This window comes from Sorex araneus, chromosome 4 (genome assembly GCF_027595985.1).
Source record: "Sorex araneus isolate mSorAra2 chromosome 4, mSorAra2.pri, whole genome shotgun sequence".
Lineage (NCBI taxonomy): Eukaryota > Metazoa > Chordata > Mammalia > Eulipotyphla > Soricidae > Sorex > Sorex araneus.
In genome coordinates, this window is record NC_073305.1 from 50,402,543 (window position 1) to 50,422,889 (window position 20,347).

The window sequence follows — 20,347 nt, forward strand, 5'->3', positions numbered from 1 at the left end:
CCAGTTAAGAATAATGAAAGTTCAGCTGCTTCTTGATTTTCCTTCCTTTCTTTCCACATCTTTTCTCTTGCCCTGTCACACTGAACAGTTAGACAGTGTTCAGGTATTGGACTGTGGAGGTGGCTTGACTAACCCTGGCAGTTCCTGGCATGTTTTATTAATGGCTTTGCATGAAAGAAAGAAGAGAAGCAATAGATTAAGACACTCTGTTAAAGGCAGAGATTTTTGCAAAGGAGAGGATAGAGCCAAGGAGAGATAAATGCAGAGAGTAAAAGTATATCTGGGTTTTATTGTTCTATTTATTATAATTCAGTTATTTATAGTACTTCATAGTTATGTTAAAAAGTCTTAACATCTTTACTACAAGGAATTACAGTGGCAATATGTGGCTTGACCTTCCTTCAGTGTTGTCTTAGACTCTGTTTTGTGGGCCTCCACTGTTCATTTTTCATATGCTAATATGGAAAATGAAGTCAATGCTGTTTTAGGTGAAGTTAATTTCCCTCCAATATTAGCTTATAATGCCATTGGGTGAGAAACCATAGGATATAGAAAAGTTGCACAATATTAGAAATTTAATCTGATTTGAATATTTGGTTCTGTGGTACAGATTTTGGCATTATTTTTAGTTTCATGAAGACATAGGTTGAATGTTCTAGGGATTCTGTCCTGTAAAATCTAAGAAATATAGGTCAGTAATTACAGATGCCTGCAATGAAGGCAGGGTACCTCTGAGAGGAAGAGAATGAATGGCATTGGATTCTGTGGCCACACTGCCTCATACCTCCTCTGGAGGGCTTTGTGTCTAGCCTGGCTGGGATCCCAAAAGATACCTTGGTGCTTCCAGAAACTTGTGGTTCAGGGAAATGCTTCTTGACTAAGTGAAATTCCCTGGATTCCAAGACTTTAAAAGAGCCAGCTATTATTTCCTGGGATCCAAATTTACTCAAAAAATTTTAAAGTAACTGTGTACAAAAAATTCTGTACTAAACTGTTGTATCCTAGGGGAGCTAGTACCATCTGTGATGGGATTTTCTGAAGTTTGTCACCTAAAACATTCTGTCATGAGATTCTTTGGGGAGGAAGGGCTCTGTCTTCAAATGAGTTTAGTAAGTGCTACCCAGGCTGTTCCAGTCACAGAAATTAAAGAGGCCCTTAAGCAGATTAAGAGCCTTCAGATATTCCTCCTGAGGCTTAGAAACCCATTTTACTTTTATTCCCTTAACTTTGCTAACATCTCATCCTGTAGAACTTCTCACAGAGCAGCCTTATGTAAATTCCTGTTTAAAGAAGAGAATGAGCCCTCTTCCTAGCCCTCCCTAGGAATTTCAGAAAACTCTAATAGCCCTGCAGTAACCATTATAAGGAGAAGATGTTGACCCAAATAGCAGATTCAAGCAAGAGGATTCCTCAGAGAGCCTGCTTTCTTAGAGTTAAGATAGGATCTTCTATTGTTATACCCAGGGTAGCCATGTCCAGAATGCCTGGAGATATTGTCTTTATTTTCACATTACCCCTGAAAGGAAGGGCCTTGTTTTCTGGTTCCTGTGGTTACCCTGATCCCTTTGCTCTGGCATAAATCTTCTCAATGTGTGGCTACCCACATCCCATCGCTCCATTGAACTTGACTTGGTTATCTTAGCTTCAGCTTCTTTGCGGAAGTTGCCTTCCTTTACCTGGGGTAACCTCCCCTCTACACTTTAGCCTCCCACGCCTGTCCCACACCTTTTCTCTTGTAAATTTTACCCAAAAAGTGTGAGTTTCCTCCAAATGTATGTCACCTGGTAAGAGGGCCTTTGAAGATATTGTATGTTACCTTGAAATAGGTCAGATTGCATTAGGATTGGTCCTAAGTCCAATATGACAGCTGCTCTTCTAAGAGAAGATGCTTAAGCACAGAGAACAGAGAAGCACTGGAAGAAAGAGGAAATCAGGGTGACACAGCTGTCAATGAAGGAACATTAGGGATGGTGGGCACCATCAGCAGCTAGAAGAGGTAAGGAAGAAGGCATCTCTGTAGCATTTTTACGAAGCATGGCTCTGCCCACACTTTGAGAGAGAATTCATTTCTGCTCCATAATTCCTTTAACAGAAATTTATTATATCTAGCCACTAATGTACCACTATTTTGCTCTCTGTCAGTTGCCTTCTTCATGTTGGGAATTAAAATTACTTATTTCTGGTGGTGGTTGAGGATCATCCAGCAGTACTCAGGCGTCACTCCTCTCTGTGCTAGCAGGAACATATCCCATGCCAGTAGACCTGTCTGGAGTTGGTTGCATGGAAGGAACGCACACTGTACCTGTACTATCTTTCTGATTCTTTGGGACCACATGTTTTGGAAGTAAAATTATTTTATTTTAAAAAGTTTACTTAAAGAAAGGTGAGGGGAGAGGAAGCGAGATTAAATGTTAAAAAGAACATGGACTTCTCAAGAAGAAAAGAAATCTGAGTAAACATTTTATGGTGAGATACTGGCCAACCTTCAGGGTGGAGAAGAGTAAACCCCACATATCTATACAAGGTTTGTTTTATAGTAGGGCCTCTTGCAAACTGCCCTGGTGTAGAATTCTTCACTTATAGAAAAGTTCATTTTGATGTTGGCACAGGGAAATAACCTTGGATTCTTTATGAAGCTCTTTCATATTCTTATCACAATCTTTAGATTCTCTCTCTCTCTCTTTCTCTCTCTTGCAGATTCTCCTTTTCTGAGGGAGTCCATCATTCACTGGTGCCTTAGATTCTGCAACTGGGTGGTGGTTTATTTTCTTCTTCATCCCCAAAGCACTAAGTGTTTGCATCTCAAAGGGATGCTGTCTTTATTGGGCTACTTCAGGGCTAGGGAATTTCATCTTACTTTTATTGTTTCCAGAAAAATTCATTGCTATTGCCTCCTATATCTATCTGCCCGCAATATTGCCCTGGAGGGATTTCATCTCCTTAAATTAGGGCATGTAGGTAAAGGCCTGTCTTCTATAGCTACTTTCTGCTGATGAAAAGCATGGACCTGCCTATTAAGAAGTGAAATATTATGCTAATTTGATACTAAAGGTGCTCAGGCAATGGTTTATTGAGGTTCAATGTTGTCAGAGTCTGAAAGAGAAAACCAGGACCACTTTATATACATTAGCATCAACTCAAAGCCTCTTAGTGACCTCTCTGGCACTTGTACTTTCTTATCTAAAGTCTGCATCCCCTGATGATGGGAATCTTCCTGATAGCAAGCAAGAACTGAATCTTTCAGTCACTGCTGGTTGTGTCTCAGCTAGCAGAGTGCTTGGAGTCTGAGGAAAATTGTGATTAGTAGGCAAAAGGTTCTGTACCCATTTCATTTGATCTGCATTCCCCTTGGAGTTGTGTCCCTGGAAAGTTATTCCAGCAGATGAATTTTGTATTGGCTTCTCAAAAGGCATCAAGTTTCATCAGTGACTGGGAGGCATTATAAACCCATTTGCAAGGAAATGATCTCAATCTAAATGTAGAGTGTGGAGTGTCCTGGCCTAAATGCTGGGGTAGTGAAAAAGAATTACATGTTTTCTCCTCCCACTGGAACTCATTGAGAGCTATGATAGGGAGGAGGAGGATATCAAGGGGTGGGCCAGAGAATGGTCAGATATGGTCTTGATCTACAAACACTCGTCATACAATTCCAGAAGCATTACTGAATGTCTACCATGGTTTAACGCATTAAAAAAAATCTCTTTGTGTTGGACTAAAACCGATTCCTTGCAGCACTGTAGCACTGTCATCCCATTGTTCATTGATTTGCTTGAGTGGGCACCAGTAACGTCTCCATTGTGAGACTTGTTGTTACTGTTGTTTGGTATATCGAATACACCACAGGAAGCTTGCCAGGGTCTGCCGTGTTGGCAGGATACTCTCGGTAGCTTGCTGGGCTCTCTGAGAGGGGTGGAGGAATTGAACTCAGGTCGGCTGCGTGCAAGGCAAATGCCCTCCCTGCTGTGCTATCGCTCCAGCACAAAACTGATTCCTTATAGAAATATAAATTGGAACATTACTTAGCCTCATCATAGAGGTAATTTTATTATGTACTAAGGCTGTGCCATCCTAGCTGTGCTTTGCTTTATACAAATCAATGTGTTAATATGCTTCTAAATGAGTTGCATTTCTGTCCCTTAGTGTATAATATTATGTCAGTTTCAGTGTATCTTCATTATATAATGACCTTCATTTCACAGTAGCCTCTCATACTTGTTTTATAATTCATTGCAGAAGTTCTTTAAATCAGGCATATTTGCAGGTGGGGGATGCGGGTACAAGAAAAACTGAATAAAATGGTTCTTTAGGTTGCAAACCCTTGCTTTAAGTGTAATGATTTGGGAATGTTGTCTTAAGTACATGTCTAATTTTAACGTAGGAATCTGGTTAATTACTGGTTGAAAAGGAGAAGCACCATGCTACAATGTGAGCTTGGATTTTCTCTTTATGTAAATACATATTTTTGTCTTGCATCCTTTCTTTCATTTTCTTTATTTTTTTGTAGAGAGAATGCCCAAGAAGTGAAGCTCTGGGGCTAATCTCATTGATACTAAACCAATAGAGTCAAATTATTCCATACTAAGGCTTTATGATGTGGTGTTGCTCCATCCCTGTGGATCTGGGGATCACTAAGGTCACAACAGCAGTGCTTTACTTGGTTGTGCTCAGGGAACCATACAGTTCCCTGATTACAGATCACATGGTAATCCCCAATCCCTGAACTATCTTCCTATCCTCTTGTCTTTATTTTCTTAACTTTCAAGTCTTTGCTTCAATTATTTAAGTCATTCTGATGTCAAGAGCTTAAGGGTTTTGGTTTTCTATCTTATTTTAGGTAGTACTTTTCTTTTCAAATGAAATTTGGTTCTTAGAAAGTAAGTGGTAGAGATGGGGAGATAGCTTATAGGTAAAGGGCAATGTCTTGCAGGAACAGAGACCTGAGTTCAAGCCCCAGCCTTACATGCACCCGTAAGGACTAAGAGCAATAGCCCAAGAATCCAGTAACACCACTTGGTGTGACCAGGGGGACCCATGAGCATTGATGAGATTCCGCATGTGGCCCCCAACACTGCTGGGCTGAGCAGCACCACATTGCCAGTGTGAGATTAATTCTTCTAGCATGGTTGGCTGAGCATTATCAGAAGTGGACCCCAGATCCCTGAGCACTGTGACATCCTAGATAAAGCACAGGAACATCTGAAAAGAAAAGAAGACATTTTTTATGTAATGAACAACTTTAGTTGTGAAGGATGCTTACCAACATAGGCTGGGGAACAGCTTCAAAGAGAGGTTGAGGTCTGGTATTATGACTAATAGAGGTAGAGTGAGGGAACAGCTTATACATATTTTAAGTGGCTTTTCTGGAAATTCATATAGATTCATTAGGGGGTCAGTGAGCATGAGCAGTTGAGGGCTTATTGAACGCATAATGAATGTATGGGATATGTCATATGACACAGAGAAATGTCATTGGGGGTGTGCAGTTTAGTATGCTAATGAAGAGCAAGGAGACTAGAGGTTGAAATGGGTTCACTCGCCAGTGCTTACTGGCCAGGGTCCTAGGAGACTTATGAGTGCAAAAGTGTTCATAAGACTCTGCTTTGGTTAGATCAGAGCTAATAGGATCAAGCTTCTGCCAGGGAGAGGTTGGCACATCCTCTCGACCACAAGCCTAGAGGCTGGAGAAATAATATAGCAGGTAAGTCACTTGCTTTGTATGCAACCGACCCAGGTTAAAATTTCAGCTCTCCATTGGGTTCCCCCAAGGCCCACCAGAAATGATCCCTGAGTACAGAGTGAGGAGTAAGCACTGAACACAGAGCAAGGAGTAGGGCCTGAGTACAGACAGGTGTGTCTCCCAAATCAGAACCAAACCAAAACCAAACAAAAAAATTACGTGGCTGAGGCTAGTCTGGTTTAGCTTTTTCTCACCCCAGAGATTCCTAAGTTTTCCAGAAGAAGGATAAAAAGAAGTGTTGCAAAAAACTTCGATAACTGCGAGAAAGGCCCTCCAAAAATAACAAAACTAAACTTAGTAAAAGAGTAGAGAATATCAGTCTACAGTTATGCCCAGACTGCAAATCTACAGAATAAGGATGTTGGTTCCCACTTTATACAGGGGCAGACTTTCCAAGCCCCAACACCTTAAAATCAAACTTTATTATGTGATCTAATCAAAACAGTTTGATGTTATTTCTGTGTGGGACGCTAGGTTGGCTTGGGGCGGTGGTATTTGGGGGAGGGGGCATCCTGATGTTTAAAACAGAAGTGCAGAAAGATGGGAAATGTGTATATTCTTAGAAGGAAATGCTTCAAATACCTTTAATCTCATTCCTGTGCTGGAAAAGTCACCTGGGTCTAGAGCGAGGCCCCACTGTGCAAAGAACTCTAGGAAGGAGTCTCATGAACTTTGGCATCATCCACTGATGAAGTGCTAGTGGAGTCCTTTCTTGATGAACAGCTCATCACGAAGGTTCTCACCACCTTTTGCGGGTCTGGGTGGAGCTGAGCTGAGACTGTGTGTGGTGATGAGACAGCCCTCCAATATCTTCATGGAGTTGGTGATGGAGCAGGTGATGAGCTCCAGGGTTGTTTTTTCTGTGTGATTTTTCACCCTGTACATTCACTCAGCAAAGCAGAGCAGCCTTGAAATGATATGCATAAATATTTGAAGTTTCTGGGTTTCTTATAACTCCATTTTTCTTCTAGGGATTAAATGGGAACCAGATGAGAATGGAGTCATTGCCTTTGACTGCAGGAATCGAAAATGGTAGGAAATTGTAAACCTCTTAGTTATTTTTCACTTATTTATTTATTTTTTTGTTTATTGTAAAGTGTTTCCCAGCAGTGTTTGCGGGCCTGAGGGACACTCCAGGCTTGATGGGCCTCGTGGTGCTAGTGGCCACCAGGACTATTCTGGGTGGTTGTGGGACCCACACAAGTCTGAGAATCAAACTTGAGGCCTCACACATGCCAGGCAGGTGCACCAACCTTTTGAGCTAATTCTCCAAGACCTAACTAAAATAACTCTAACTCGTTATTTTTTCAAAGTAAAAAGAAAGCTAGAAGGACAGCTCAGGATTCAATTTTTACTTCATTGTTACCTGCCCTAGGTACATCCAGGCAGCAACTTCTCCAAAAGATGTGGTCATTTTGGTTGATGTCAGCGGAAGCATGAAAGGGCTTCGTCTGACGATTGCAAAGCAGACAGTCTCATCAATTTTGGATACGCTGGGGGATGATGACTTCTTCAACATCATTGCTGTAAGTTTTGTGCTTGTCCTGCACTTGGGATTGATTTGATGTTTTAGCGCTGGTGGTTCTCAGGTGGTGCTCCTCTCATCTTATTGCTTAGGGGTCACTCCTGGCTATGCTCAGAGGACCATACAGTTCTGGGGATGCACTCTGGTTGCCTGCAAAGTGTGCTCTCCAATGTCGGGGCTATCTCCTCTTCCCTTAGGCTTATCTTATTGCTTCTGTATAGCACTATCCCGGGATGAAGTCTGGTCACTCCCATTGATTCACTAGGTGGTTATCTTGAAGGAGATTTCAGAAACTGAGGCTACCATTGGTCACTGGTCCTCTCCCCGCCGAGTATGCAGATAACTGTCATGTGAGAAGCACCAGTCTAGAAGGGGTTGAGGTTTGCAGAACTGACTTTTGCAGAACTTTGGGAATTTGATCTCACGGGGTTTTCTTTAAATCGCTGAACTTGCCCACATGAAAAATATGTTAGAGTATCTTGATGTCAATGAGTAAGACAATTATGCTAGGGGCCCGGGTGATAGCACAGCAGGTAGGGCGTTTGCCTTGCACTTGACCGACCCGGGTTTGACCCCTGCCACCCCATATGGTCCCGTCACGAGTAATTCTTGAGTGCAGAGCCAGGAGTAACCCCTGAGCATCGCTGAGTGTGACCCAAAAAAAAAAAAAAGATAATCATGCTAAAGCTATTAGAATGCAGTGAACTGTTTAAAGAGTTCAGCTTTAGATACCAGTGTGGCTTTGGAGAGTGCCCACTATGTGCTCTTCTGGCACATGCATGTCCTTTCCCATGCATGCGTGACTCTAGGTGGCCAGAGCAGCCTGTGTAGAAGTGGCCCAGATGTAGTTACCTGGCCAGAAAGTGGGAGACCCAGACATTAACCTGTATCCAGGAAAGGATCCCTGACTCAGGTTTCCCTATTTAGCGCTGGTGATTCTCACGTTGTCCCTTAGGTCCCCTCCCATTTTTTTCCCAAAGACTGCAGTCACTGTGAGCCTGGCACTTTCCCTCATGCACTGAACTAGATGCTCTCACATGCTAGTCACCAGTGTTTGTATGTCCCCTACCCCCTGGTCTGTGGCTGCCAATGGACGTGGAGATGGTTCGGTGGATGGGATGGAGTTTAGACTTTAGGGTCAGTGCCTTCTTTTGCAATACAATATTGCCACATATAACTGGGCATTTGGGGTTCCACTCTTGGACAGAAACATCAACCCATTGACTGTGAAGTGGGTGAGACCAAACTGCCCAAAGGGCAACTACTTACCTACCTAGCATGCACCTGACTTGGTTTGACCTCTAGCTTTACATGATCTCTCGTGGCTGAGCACAGTCCTGCAAAAGCTACTAGCACTGCTCAGATGATCCACGTAACCCTCAGCATGGTAGCATCACCTCCTTTGACCACTGAATCATCAGGCTGGTTGGCAGGGCTTCCTAAGCACTGCTTGGGAACTGCTCCCTTTGAATAAGTGCATACATATATACATGGATACATAATACGTGCATAAAATATATAAGCAAATAAAAATGCTTTGAATACCTAAAACTGCCTTCCAAAGAGTGCCAATGGCAATGTCAACTCCCTTCCCAGGGTTCTGCATGCATTTTTTTACCTCTGGTCTGGGCCACAAAAAGAGTAACAGAGACATCAGCATTGGGAGCACTTACTGGGGATCACCTACTCACTTAAGTGTCTGAATGCTCACTACTTCACTGTCCCGCTTTACCTGATTAGCTTCCTAGAAGGAGATAGAAAGAGAGACTGGGCCACACAACTGGTTTTGTTTCCCTAAATTATAAATTTCATTGCAGTTTACGTAGCCTGATTACAGTAGTGATAATGTTTGTGGCTTTGGTTTTGAAAGTTATTGCACTTTTGCACAACAAAAGTGCCCAAAACCTTCTACCACTGTCCTTATGCCGTTTCTGACTATGCTGTGAAACTGTGTGCACCTGGGCACAGCTCTTTGAAAGGAGACTTTCAGATATATCAAAATTTTGCGTTTCCAAATCAAGAAAACTTACCAGTCTCCTTGTGAATATGCACATGTGCCCTGATCCCCACACATCCTGGAGCACTGAAAGATAAGAAGTTGCTAATTTGTGCCTATCTTTCTTATTAATCTTTAATTACTCATTACAGAAGTACCAGAAAATCGCATAATAAGATGAGCTAAGTAATTATATTCCGAATTCTTTATCAGTCAGGATTTATTGTTCTCTTAACAAAACCAATCAATCAAATAATCTCTTATAAGTTCATTAAGATATACAAACACTGTCAACTCAGTAATGAACAGAAGGTGATTAAGATAATTAAAAGTAGACATGTCAGTTATTATACCATAGTTAAGGAAACATATATTATCTTTACCCCAGACTGTCCCCTTATATAAAGATGTCCATTAGAGACTCCATTAACCCTCACTGCACATGTTTATTAGTTTTCAACATAAATGACCAGCTTTAAGACTATTTACGTAATGATTTTGACAACACTCTGAAAGACACTCTGAACTTTTTTTATTGGAAGTCTCTGTAGTTAAAATCATGAACTCTGTTTCCCTAATGGGCAAAGGAATGGATCAAATATGTTAGTGAATTTATATTAAAAGCCTGAGGTCATAAAAGGAACCATTAATTAACAGTAACTTTTACACATTGACTGCTTTTAATATAGACAACATATGTAAAATTTTAAACAATTCAGAAATGTTTCCATTTTCTTTCCATTTGGCACATACTTTTCCACATTTTTCTAAATATAAGAACACATAATTTTTTCATAAAAATATATTTCTATTTTATAGCATATTGAGCAGCTTGCCTCATTGTTAACTAAATGTATTTGTATAACAGGGTCTTCCATTACCTATGGTTGACATAAACTTAGTCATTACTCGCTCCCTTTGCTGAACACTATGTGGTTACCTACTGTTTTTCTACTTAAGAGCTCTAGTGAATAGACTGATCATATTTTTTTAACCAGGACTGGGTGTGCTTCTTTGGAATATGATCTGTAAGTAAAGCTCTCATACCAAAGAAGCAGCACACAGAATTAAAAATTCACGACTTATACAATATACTAGCCAGCTTCATTTGCCATAGCAAAACACCGCAGACTAAGTGGTTTAGACAACAGAAACTTATTTGCTCATAGTGTTAAAGTCCAAGATCAAGGTCTGACAGGATTTATTTTCTGGTGAGGATTTCCTTTCTGACTTGCAGTCAGGTATCTTCCTGGTCTCCTCTGCTCAGATGCTTGAAGGTGGGAAGCATCAGGGAGAGTGACAGCTAGTGAGTGAGGCAGTGTTAGGAGACAATGACTTCTGAGAGAGTGAGAAAGCCAGAGTATGAGAGAGAGACTAGCCAGAGAAGGAGTGAGAGAGTGAGTAGGGGAGACAGAAAAAGTGGAAAAGAATAAAAAGAGGTGGAGAGAAATCCAGCCTTCTAGAACTCTTAGAAGACACAGTTCCATGCTAGCCTACCCTCACGAGCTCACTTAACTCTCATCACCTAAATCCCTGTCTGTTACAAGTGGTCACTTGCTTCTCTCTAGTGGGGAACCTGTGCTGCTGGCTCTTGCAAGTGCCAGGGCAATGGGGTATTTGAAACTCTATCCAGAGTGCCCTGAAAATCTGTGAGAGTCTTGTTCTTGTTGGCTGGATCCCATTTACTGGAGAAGACATTATCATTTTACCCTTCATTACACTGTCAGCTTTCTTTTGTTTCACAGGATACATGTTGGAGGAAACATTACAGTGTTTTTGAGAGGAAATATACAATCTTTTTCTGTGTCAGAACCCCTGGTATATTGTAGATTTTATTTGCACGAATATAATCTACAATTACCATTTTCTCTTTAGTGCTATCATGGAAAAAGAAAGAGGGAGATTTACATAAAGAAAATACTTTCTTTAGCCATTCCACTTGGTTTTCATGTTTGTATGAAACTCTCTGCTAAGTGCTTATATAGTATACTGAGAAGCTTTTTGATCCAGGTCTTTTCAGAGAATAAACATGAAAAGAAAATGGTAAAATTTGTTTTAGCTTTCATGGACAGAGTAATGCAAAATCTACCTAAGACTGATGAGCTAAATGATTGAATTATAAAAGAACAGTTGAATGACAATGATTTTGTGCAATGAAAGTTAAAATTTAAGGTCAAATCACTAGTGCATGAAGAAGGTTGTCTGTTACAAGAAAAAAAGTCATATTTTTCTGATTCACTTTGAAGTCTCACTCCAAGCCATGAATTAAATTAACAATATTATCATAAAAATGAGGGTGCTAATTCAGTCCCATGCTGAAATTTGAAAAATGATTTTACAGAAGCCTAAGCCACACATTGAATGAACAGAGTATTAACTGAGTTGATATTGTTAATCAATTTAAATACCTCCTTCAGCCCATGTTTGTTGCAGAGTGGAATAGAGGAGAGCATCATTTGTTAGTTCAACCCAGAACTTTCTGCTGCCCTGGTTTTAATTTGCAGAATTTTCTTTAGAACTGTTTCTCTAGTGCTTTGCTTGCAGTGGATTTGCTTTTTAAAATAATCGATTCCGTATTAAAAGTATGAGGATGGTATTTTCTTTCAGTGCTCATTTGTTCTGTACTACTAATTATGTCCAGTCGTGTTTCAAATTACACAAGAAACTTTTGTAATGCAAAAGATCTCTGAGATGCCTTGTGTTGGTGAAAATATTGTGGGTTCATCTGCTTCATTAAATAATGCCTATGCATTTTCATTCTAAAGATTATTTAATCAAAAGTACCAATAAAACCATACAAGTATGCGAATACTTACTGGTGTTCTTGCATTGCATAGCCGTGCCAGACTTTAGTTCTGTGGGGTTTTTTTGGTGGGACATTGGTTCTCTTATATAAGTTCCCACTTATTTTCTTTACTGTTTTTATTTGTTTTATGAAAAGGAGTAGAGATTCTCATCTTGTGGGGTTTCCTTTTTATTCTTTGGTCTCTGTATTGCCATGTTTCTCCTGTCTTTGTTCCTCATCTCAGTAGTCTTTTCTGTAATGTTGCATTTTTGTTTCTTTGTACTGATTATCTACTCACTTAGTACATATTATTGAGTGTTACATGTTACATGCTACGTATTGGAACTGTCTTCATGAATAAAGAGGGTGGATTATCTTCACTTGTGGACCTGGAATGCTATGTGTGGGGCCAGCCAGGCATGAGCACAGTTGTGTGTGGTCTCACAACAGAGAGTTAGTGCAATCTTGGTGGGGTTTTGGGGAAGTGTTGTGTTTTTTTTGGATATACCTGGAAGTCCTCTGGGCTTACTCCTGGCTCTGTGTTCTGAGATTCAGTCTGGCAGACTTCGGGGACCATATAGGGCGCTTGGGATAGGCCTGGGTTGGCCACATGCAAGGCAAGCACCTTACCTGCTGTACTGTCTCTCTGGCCCCAGTGCAGTCTTTGAAAGTGATCCAAAGAGGGCTGGTGGAACATAGGGCTAGATTATGTAGCCAAAAGAGAGCTTAATGAAAACTTCTTGAAAGAAATGGTAACCAAGTGGACACTTTGAGGTAGACATTAAGCGCATGGTCTACAGGAGGTGGAGCCTATGTAATAATAACCTATACTAAAAAAGGAAAAACTATTTGAGGTTGTAGTAATTCCTTTCTCTCCCATCAGGAAGTGCAGACCTCTTTGTATTGACTGTACATTCAATTTGGATATATTAAAGTTGCAGGGAAGTTAAACATGGAAGGAAGAATGAATGGGTAGGGGTGTTGGTAATAAGTCAAGGACTAGATTGTCCTGAAAGTCACATAGACAAATTGGGACTTGATCTGGAGGCAATGGAGGACACATGGAGGGGTCTAAGGCACAAGGTTATATTGAGATGTTCCCCAGAGTGACTCCCATCCCATTTTGATTTGTTGAGTCTTCTCTCATTCTCTTTTATAGGCCAAGACGATCTCTTTCTGTGAGCCTGAATGTTCCATTGTATTCATTGATCACGTTCAGCTTCAAACATAAATTAGGTTCAGAGAATTAAGTATCATTCAGAACCCAAAGTCAACCGTCTTCTGTTCTCCCATCTCTGAGCTTTAATTAGATGCATGAATTTTACAAAAATGCAAAGCTTGCATGATTCTCTATGGCCTAGTCCAGTCTATTGGATTGTTGATGTTATATACTTCTCTATAAAGTTATGGTCACCCATATGATGAAACTTAAAACTTACTTTTCCTACTTTAGGTCATCATTAAAAATCCATATTGAAAAGTTCACTGCATATTTAACTTGGAGGGGTAAGGAATGCTGAAAAATTTTGGCATAAAGAAAGAAAAGGCCGACATGGGACATACCCCTGTGTTAGACTACAAGTCTGGTGGTTGGCATGGGGAAGAGGGAAGGACACTCCCCATGACAAGAGAGGAATGAGTCATGGTTTACAACCAGAGGAAAAATGTAAATTTATTCATTTTTTGTGTTGAGGTCACATCCATCAGTGCTGAGTGTGGGGAGAGTAAGGAGGAAAAGGGAGAGGGTCAGGGAGAGGGAGGAAGAAAGAGGAGAGAGAGAGAGAGAGAGATTTAGGTGAGAGTGTCTTGTACATATACACCCAAATACTTAATTCACAGGGTCATTTCCTTTTTTCCTCACAATGTATTCACAAGAGGTGTAGTTATAATTTCCATTTCTTCAACATGAACCAAGATGCTCCAATAACTGTGATACCTTATCAAGGTCATCCAGCTAGTTGGTAGCAATTATAGGATTTGAATCCATATCAGCCTCAGTTACTTGAGCTCTACTAATCTTTTGTCATGCAAATCAGAACACTTGAGTCCTTCAGGAAAGAGAAGGGAAGAGTGGAGCCTGCAGGTACTGAGACCTCTTGTATCCCTGTGGCAGTATCTCACCCTTTAAGGGATTTCAGTTCTTGGTCCATCTCCTCACTGATTATGTGGAGCATCTACAGAGCTGCCTGGGTCCTCTTTATTGCTAAGAGTTTTCCTGTTTCCCAGAACTTTGCAGGAAGGACTAGATATTTTGGGAGTAGAGGAGGGTAGTTGAATGCCCCTTTAACTTTAAATTCTGTTGGTGGGAAAGAGTGAAAGCAAATGGCAGAAGGAAACTCCGTCTGACCAATGATGATGAGGAATGCATCCTTTTCATCCTTGGATATCTAGATATCTGATTAAGTCTGGATGAAAGAGAATGGTGTATAAGACCATTGCACTTATGACTGGTGGTGAACAGATCTTCAGTTGTAAATTGATCTGGCCACCCCACATAACTGATTTTTGAAGTCAGATTCTAAGGGACATCCATAACAATGCCAAAACCGAACGGTTCCCAAACAGAGCAGCTGGGCGCCTGGAAGCAGTCCCACATGTGGGGCGTCCTGGGTGTCCCCCAGGAGAGGAGCATAGAGTAGCTGGGTGAGCATGCACAGCCAATGGGCCTCCTTGGCACAGCTGCCTGGTGCGCAGTGTTCCCTCACACAGACAGCGGAGCCCAGGTCCCTTTGGTGTTACAGACCAGATTGCTCAGCATAGCTTTAGACTGATGCAGTCAAGGGAAATTAGTCAACTGCAAGCTTGGATGATGCCACTAACAAGCTGGCAAGGGTTCAGAAGAGCAGATTCCTCCACTGTGGCCACAGCACACAGTGACGGCAGCCTGGTTTTGATTACTGTACATGTTTCTCCCTGATGAGGGCAAGAACTTCTTGCTCTTCTTTCTTTTAAAGCCCCCTCTGCAGAATCTCCCTCCCCCACAACAGTTTCAGGTTTATTGCCTCACTGGATCCTGACAGTTTCCCCAGAAGGTAACTAGGAGACGATTAACACCTTCTTGGGCACAAGAATCTGGGATCAGTGAGGTTTAGAGATTTCCCCAAGGTCACACAGTGACTGGTTAGCGGAGACAGGACTTGGTTCCAAGCTTTCTGACTCCAGCTTAGACTGTACAATCCCAGGAGAATAGAGAATGTGAATTAGGCAAAATGAAGATGTTTTGAAATGTACTTGGAAGGTGGAGGGATTAGAGGAAAAAGAACCAAAGTTGTAATCTCAGGAAAGTTTGGGGCTGAAAGCTACAGTACCATCAAATAAAGATTGAATCAGCATAGAGGCTTCAAATAATGCCATGAATTATGTCATGAAATAATGGCATGGAAGACATTATTTGTTATTTTACTTTTAATGATTTTTGGGTTTTGGCCACATGCGGTTGTGCTCCTGTAAGCTCCAGGGCTTACTACTGGCTCTGTGCTCAGAATTTACTCCTGGGACTACTCGGGAGTGCTGGGATTAAACTGGTTTTAGCTCTGTGAAATCTCTCCAATACCTTTAGGAAAATTCTTCAAGTTGGACTCTGCAAATGCTTCCTGGATTCTGAGATGACAAATCACACTTTCATCACACTCTTATTTGTCAATGGCTAATTTCAGAGTTGTGTGGATGTATTTGTTCTCCATGCTTTATCAGAGGAGACCTAAGCTCTAAGGCAATTACAAGGGGTATAACTTCTAAAATGCATCTGTATGTCTTTAAAGAAGGTATAAAGTCAGATTACGGGACTGGGGTGCCAGAGAGAAGAATTGGGAATATGGAAGTCCCTATATTGGTTTTGTGAGGTCATACCACCTAGGTTTGAATCCAGATTCTTCTTCTCACTGAATCCGGGATAACTGAGGGTCAGATGATCACCCATGCAGTACCTTAGTTTCCGACTATAAATTGGGAATACCATAGGAATATTTTTGGTTGGAAATACACTAAGAAGTTCAGATATCCTGTGAATGGAGTCTAGTTTGGACTGAACTAGATCAAGTATGCACGTATCCTGAAATTAATCTGTACTAAAATAAGTGTTCTTCTTGGCTGTTTCTTCCTTCTTGCAGTACAACAAGGAGCTTCACTATGTGGAACCTTGCCTGAACGGAACACTGGTGCAGGCCGACAGGACCAACAAGGAGGTAGGATCTGCTTCTAGGTGGTGCATTGGGGTCACCCAGACCTGCCTTCCTTACAACTCACAATGATTCTACCTTATTTTCAGAAACAAACAAAGTGTACTCCACTTTCATTGAGGCCCTGGGGACCCCAAGATTTAGAACATTTGTGAATACATACAAATACAATTATGGCAGTAAAATCTATTTTACTGTGTTCTTATTTATGGCAGTAAAAAGAATGATGGCAGAGAAATAAGCTTTAAAACGTTGCGTTGGTTTTCTTTTTGTCTTGCCCTAAGCATCTTATTTTTGTGCTCAATACCTATTTCAATGTTGACACCATTGAAAGACTATGCTCATGTTGAGATATCCTAGATAATTGTATCCACTTGTTATCTCTGCTATTGTATTTAAACAGTTGTTAAATATTTATTGAGGAAATGTTTTATTTGTGTCTCAGCTATGGATAATGCCATCCCCCAAATGCCTGAGCTTGATGAGTTTCCCATAGACTGTTCCCATTTATTAAATTATTGTGATTGAACTGGCTTTGGGGCATCTTTTGGGGGAGATACCCAAGGATACTCAGGTGGCCCCAAACTCCTCCAGTAATTCTCAGCCAGCTGGGTCTGTGGTTCAGTACAAAGGTCAGAGATGCAGTGATGCTTGGACCCTGTGCTACCAGAGATTACCCAGACTACCTTAGCACTGCTGGAGTGGCCTCCAGAGTGCACCTCTGCACAATCTCTTAACTCCCTGTGGATCTTGTTATAACCATGATGTCCTTCAGTGATAATCATCAGAAATAAATTTGAAAAACAAGAAGTTTACCAACCGGCCATTTATTTTTAAGAAATTAGCCTATATAAAATGAAGGAATCTTTCCCAGGGAAGTTTAGGTCTTACCCGTCATGTAAGCGGCAATAGATTTGTTTGAGTGGATGCCTTGGCATTAACACTTCAGTCAGACACCTGCATTGCAAAAGAGAAAAATCAACCCTTAGAGTTTACTCTTTGGATAGCCACTGGTATAAGTTATTTCATGGGTTGAAAGCAAATTTTACAAGGCTTAAGAACATGTTTAATTACTGCTGTGTTCTGAAATATTGTAAGCATTTTTAGCCCCGTAAATATACTGTAACAAAAGAAAAATATGTTAAAGCAAGAGTTTAGAAAATGGGATAGCAGCCTCCAGTGAAAATTCTAGGAAGTTATCCTATTTCCCTACATGTATTTCCATAAAAAAATATGGTTTCACTTTTTTACTCCTTTATTTGTTGTTATAGTCATAGCAGCCACTATAAAATCTGAAAATTATCTATATTCTGCAAGATGGAGAAAAGTTGAACCTCCTAGAAATAAAGGGTACTAGGACTATGCCCGTATATCAGAGATAGAGCACTACAGAGTTTCCAGTTTGGACCAACAATAGACACAGACAACAAAATAATTCCAAGAAAAGCCTATTTATTTTAGCCAGAGAACCAAGTGCAGGGTGGTCTAACAAAATTTTTGTGGCTATCTATTTTCGTCTGGTCAAATACTGATGAAGTTACCATACATTTGTGTTCTATACTTTCAGTGAGGCAAACAAAAGGGTGTTCTTTTACCCATACCCTTTTGGCTCTTAAGATTGACCTGAAAAGAGAGACTTCTAATTTAAATTAGAAAAGATAAAATAGGATTGCGACTTTGGTAATATGAAATCTGAATGTCCACAATGCAATTAAAAATCCCTTGTTATTCTAAGAATCAGAGAAATCAAAATATGAATGAGAAAGTACAAATCAACAGAAACCAATATTGACCTGAATCAGAAGCTGAAATTAAAAATTGTTCCAGTAATCAGTTAGCAATTGTCTTTGGATGAATGAAAACATTTTTAAATCTCAGCAAAGAAGTAAAAGTAATATAAGACAGTCAAATGGAAATTATGGAATTGAAAACTACAGCAAAATTTAAAAGTTCATTGAGTCAAAATAATAGAGCTATGTACCAAATGATGATTTGTTTTGGTTAATCATGGAATGTATATATAATGAATGATGTTCCCTACATCTAACCTAGGTGTGTAGTAGGCTTCACCCTAGCTTTTAAACTGTAACTTTTTACAACTACGTTTTAAAATACATTTCTTTATGATTTATTATTAGTTAATGTTTGCTTTCCATGAATACTACATTTATATCTATAATAGTGTTGTATAAAAATTTCTCGAGTGAAAAGAGGTTTAAGCTAAGAAGCTTAAAAATCCCTGTAAAGTAGGTGGGCACTTGCCTTGAAAATGACCAACCCAGGTTCCATCCCTGTGGATCACATGTTCTCCCAAATCCTATTAGGAATGATCTCTGAGAACAGGAGCCAAGAGTAGTCCTGAGCACTGCAGAGTGTAACACAAAAACAAAAACAAAAATATAGGAAGGACTGAGTTATACCATCTAGGTTTGTAAGAATACACTCTATGAAAAAAATTCACCCAAGGACACATTTCTCAGAACATATTCCAATTGTTAAGCAATGAATAATTACAGTAGAATGTAGATGACAACAGATAAAGTCAGTGAACTTCAGGGAATATCAATAACAATTGCCTAAAAGAAATAAAACAGAGTGGAGTAGAATGAAAAGATCCAAAGGGATATATGGAACAATAACAAAAGAGTTATCAGAAAGCTGTCAGGACAAGAAAGAGAATGTTAGTGGCTAGAAATTTGAAGACATATTGGCTAAAAATTTCCCCAAACTGGTGAAAAGTATGAACATATTTAAGAGGCTAAGAAAATTTCAAATAAGCTAAACAAAAGTAAATATATGCCAAGACAGATCAGCATTAAACATAATTATGTCAGAAAAAACTGGAAAGCATCCAGAAATAAAGTACACATTATTTATTATCAACTTGAATAATAGCTGATTTTGATAATGCCATAGCATTTTTCAAATTGTAAAATAAAAAACTGGTCTACTCAGGATTCTATATCTAATGAAAAATATCTTCCTTGACTGAAGGGAAAATATAGACATTTTAGTATATGTGCTGCCGAAGTGAGCACAAAATAAAGACATTTTCAAATGAAGGAAAACTGGGAATTTGTAGACAACAAGCTTACTGTAAAAGAATGACTAGTGGAATTATCTAAATGAAAGAGAAATAAGATCAATTCTGGAATTTAAGAAAGAAAAGACTAATTGTGTAAAAACAGGGGCAAGTAATAGATTATTCTAATTCTCTTGATTTAACAATCAAGGAGATTGTTAAATCATTTAATAATTTCCTGTGATGTGATTTGTTTTCAGAGCTGGCTGACAAAATACTTAAGACAATTATCTTTTATAAGAATGCAGGGTAAAGGAACTTAATTAGAAGTAAGTTTTCTACAGTTCACTGAAAGCAGTGAGTACAGATATTAATACACTGTAATAATTATATATTTAAAGTTATGTTATATAATATAAATTATATTACATAATGTATAATATATGAAGGGCTGGAGCAATAGCGCAGTGGGTAGGGCATTTGCCTTGCAAACTGCTGACCCGTGTTTGATTCCTCCATCCCTCTTGGAGAGCCCGGCAAGCTACCGAGAGTATTCCGCCCTCATGGCAGATCCTGGCAAGCTACCCATTGAGTATTCGCTATGCCAAAAACAGTAACAATAATTCTCACAATGGAGATGTTACTGGTGCCCGCTAGAGCAAATCGATGATCAACAGGATGGGACGACAGTGCTACAGTACTAGTGATAATATATGAAATATGTGATATATGTAAAACTACATAATATAATATATCATTTATATATTAAAAACTGTATATTTATAGTATCTAAAGAACCATTAAAACAAACAATAAAAAGGGGTATGTCTAAATAATAACTCACAAAAATGTGAGAAAAGATAAATAGGAATGAAAATCAAATACAGAGGAAATGAATGGGAAAGGAAGATAAAGTAGCAGACTAACATACCATTAATGATATAAGTAAATTTTTTTTTTTTTTTTTTTTGCTTTTTGGGTCACACCTGGCGATGCACAAGGGTCACTCCTGGCTCTGCACTCAGGAATTACCCCTGGCGGTGCTCAGGGGACCATATGGGATGCTGGGAATCGAACCCGGGTCGGCCGCGTGCAAGGCAAACG

General features: G+C 39.9%; 1 protein-coding gene across 2 annotated transcripts in view; it reads left to right on the forward strand.

The window, feature by feature from the left end:
- Positions 1-20,347, forward strand: part of CACNA2D3 (calcium voltage-gated channel auxiliary subunit alpha2delta 3) — a 999,345-nt gene that overhangs the window by 471,241 nt on the left and 507,757 nt on the right. For both annotated transcript variants that reach the window (XM_055135106.1, XM_055135105.1), the window contains exons 7-9: positions 6,709-6,769; positions 7,113-7,263; positions 16,153-16,227. In XM_055135106.1, coding sequence (XP_054991081.1) covers positions 6,709-6,769; positions 7,113-7,263; positions 16,153-16,227 — 287 coding nt within the window. The remainder of the gene's footprint in view (positions 1-6,708; positions 6,770-7,112; positions 7,264-16,152; positions 16,228-20,347) is intronic.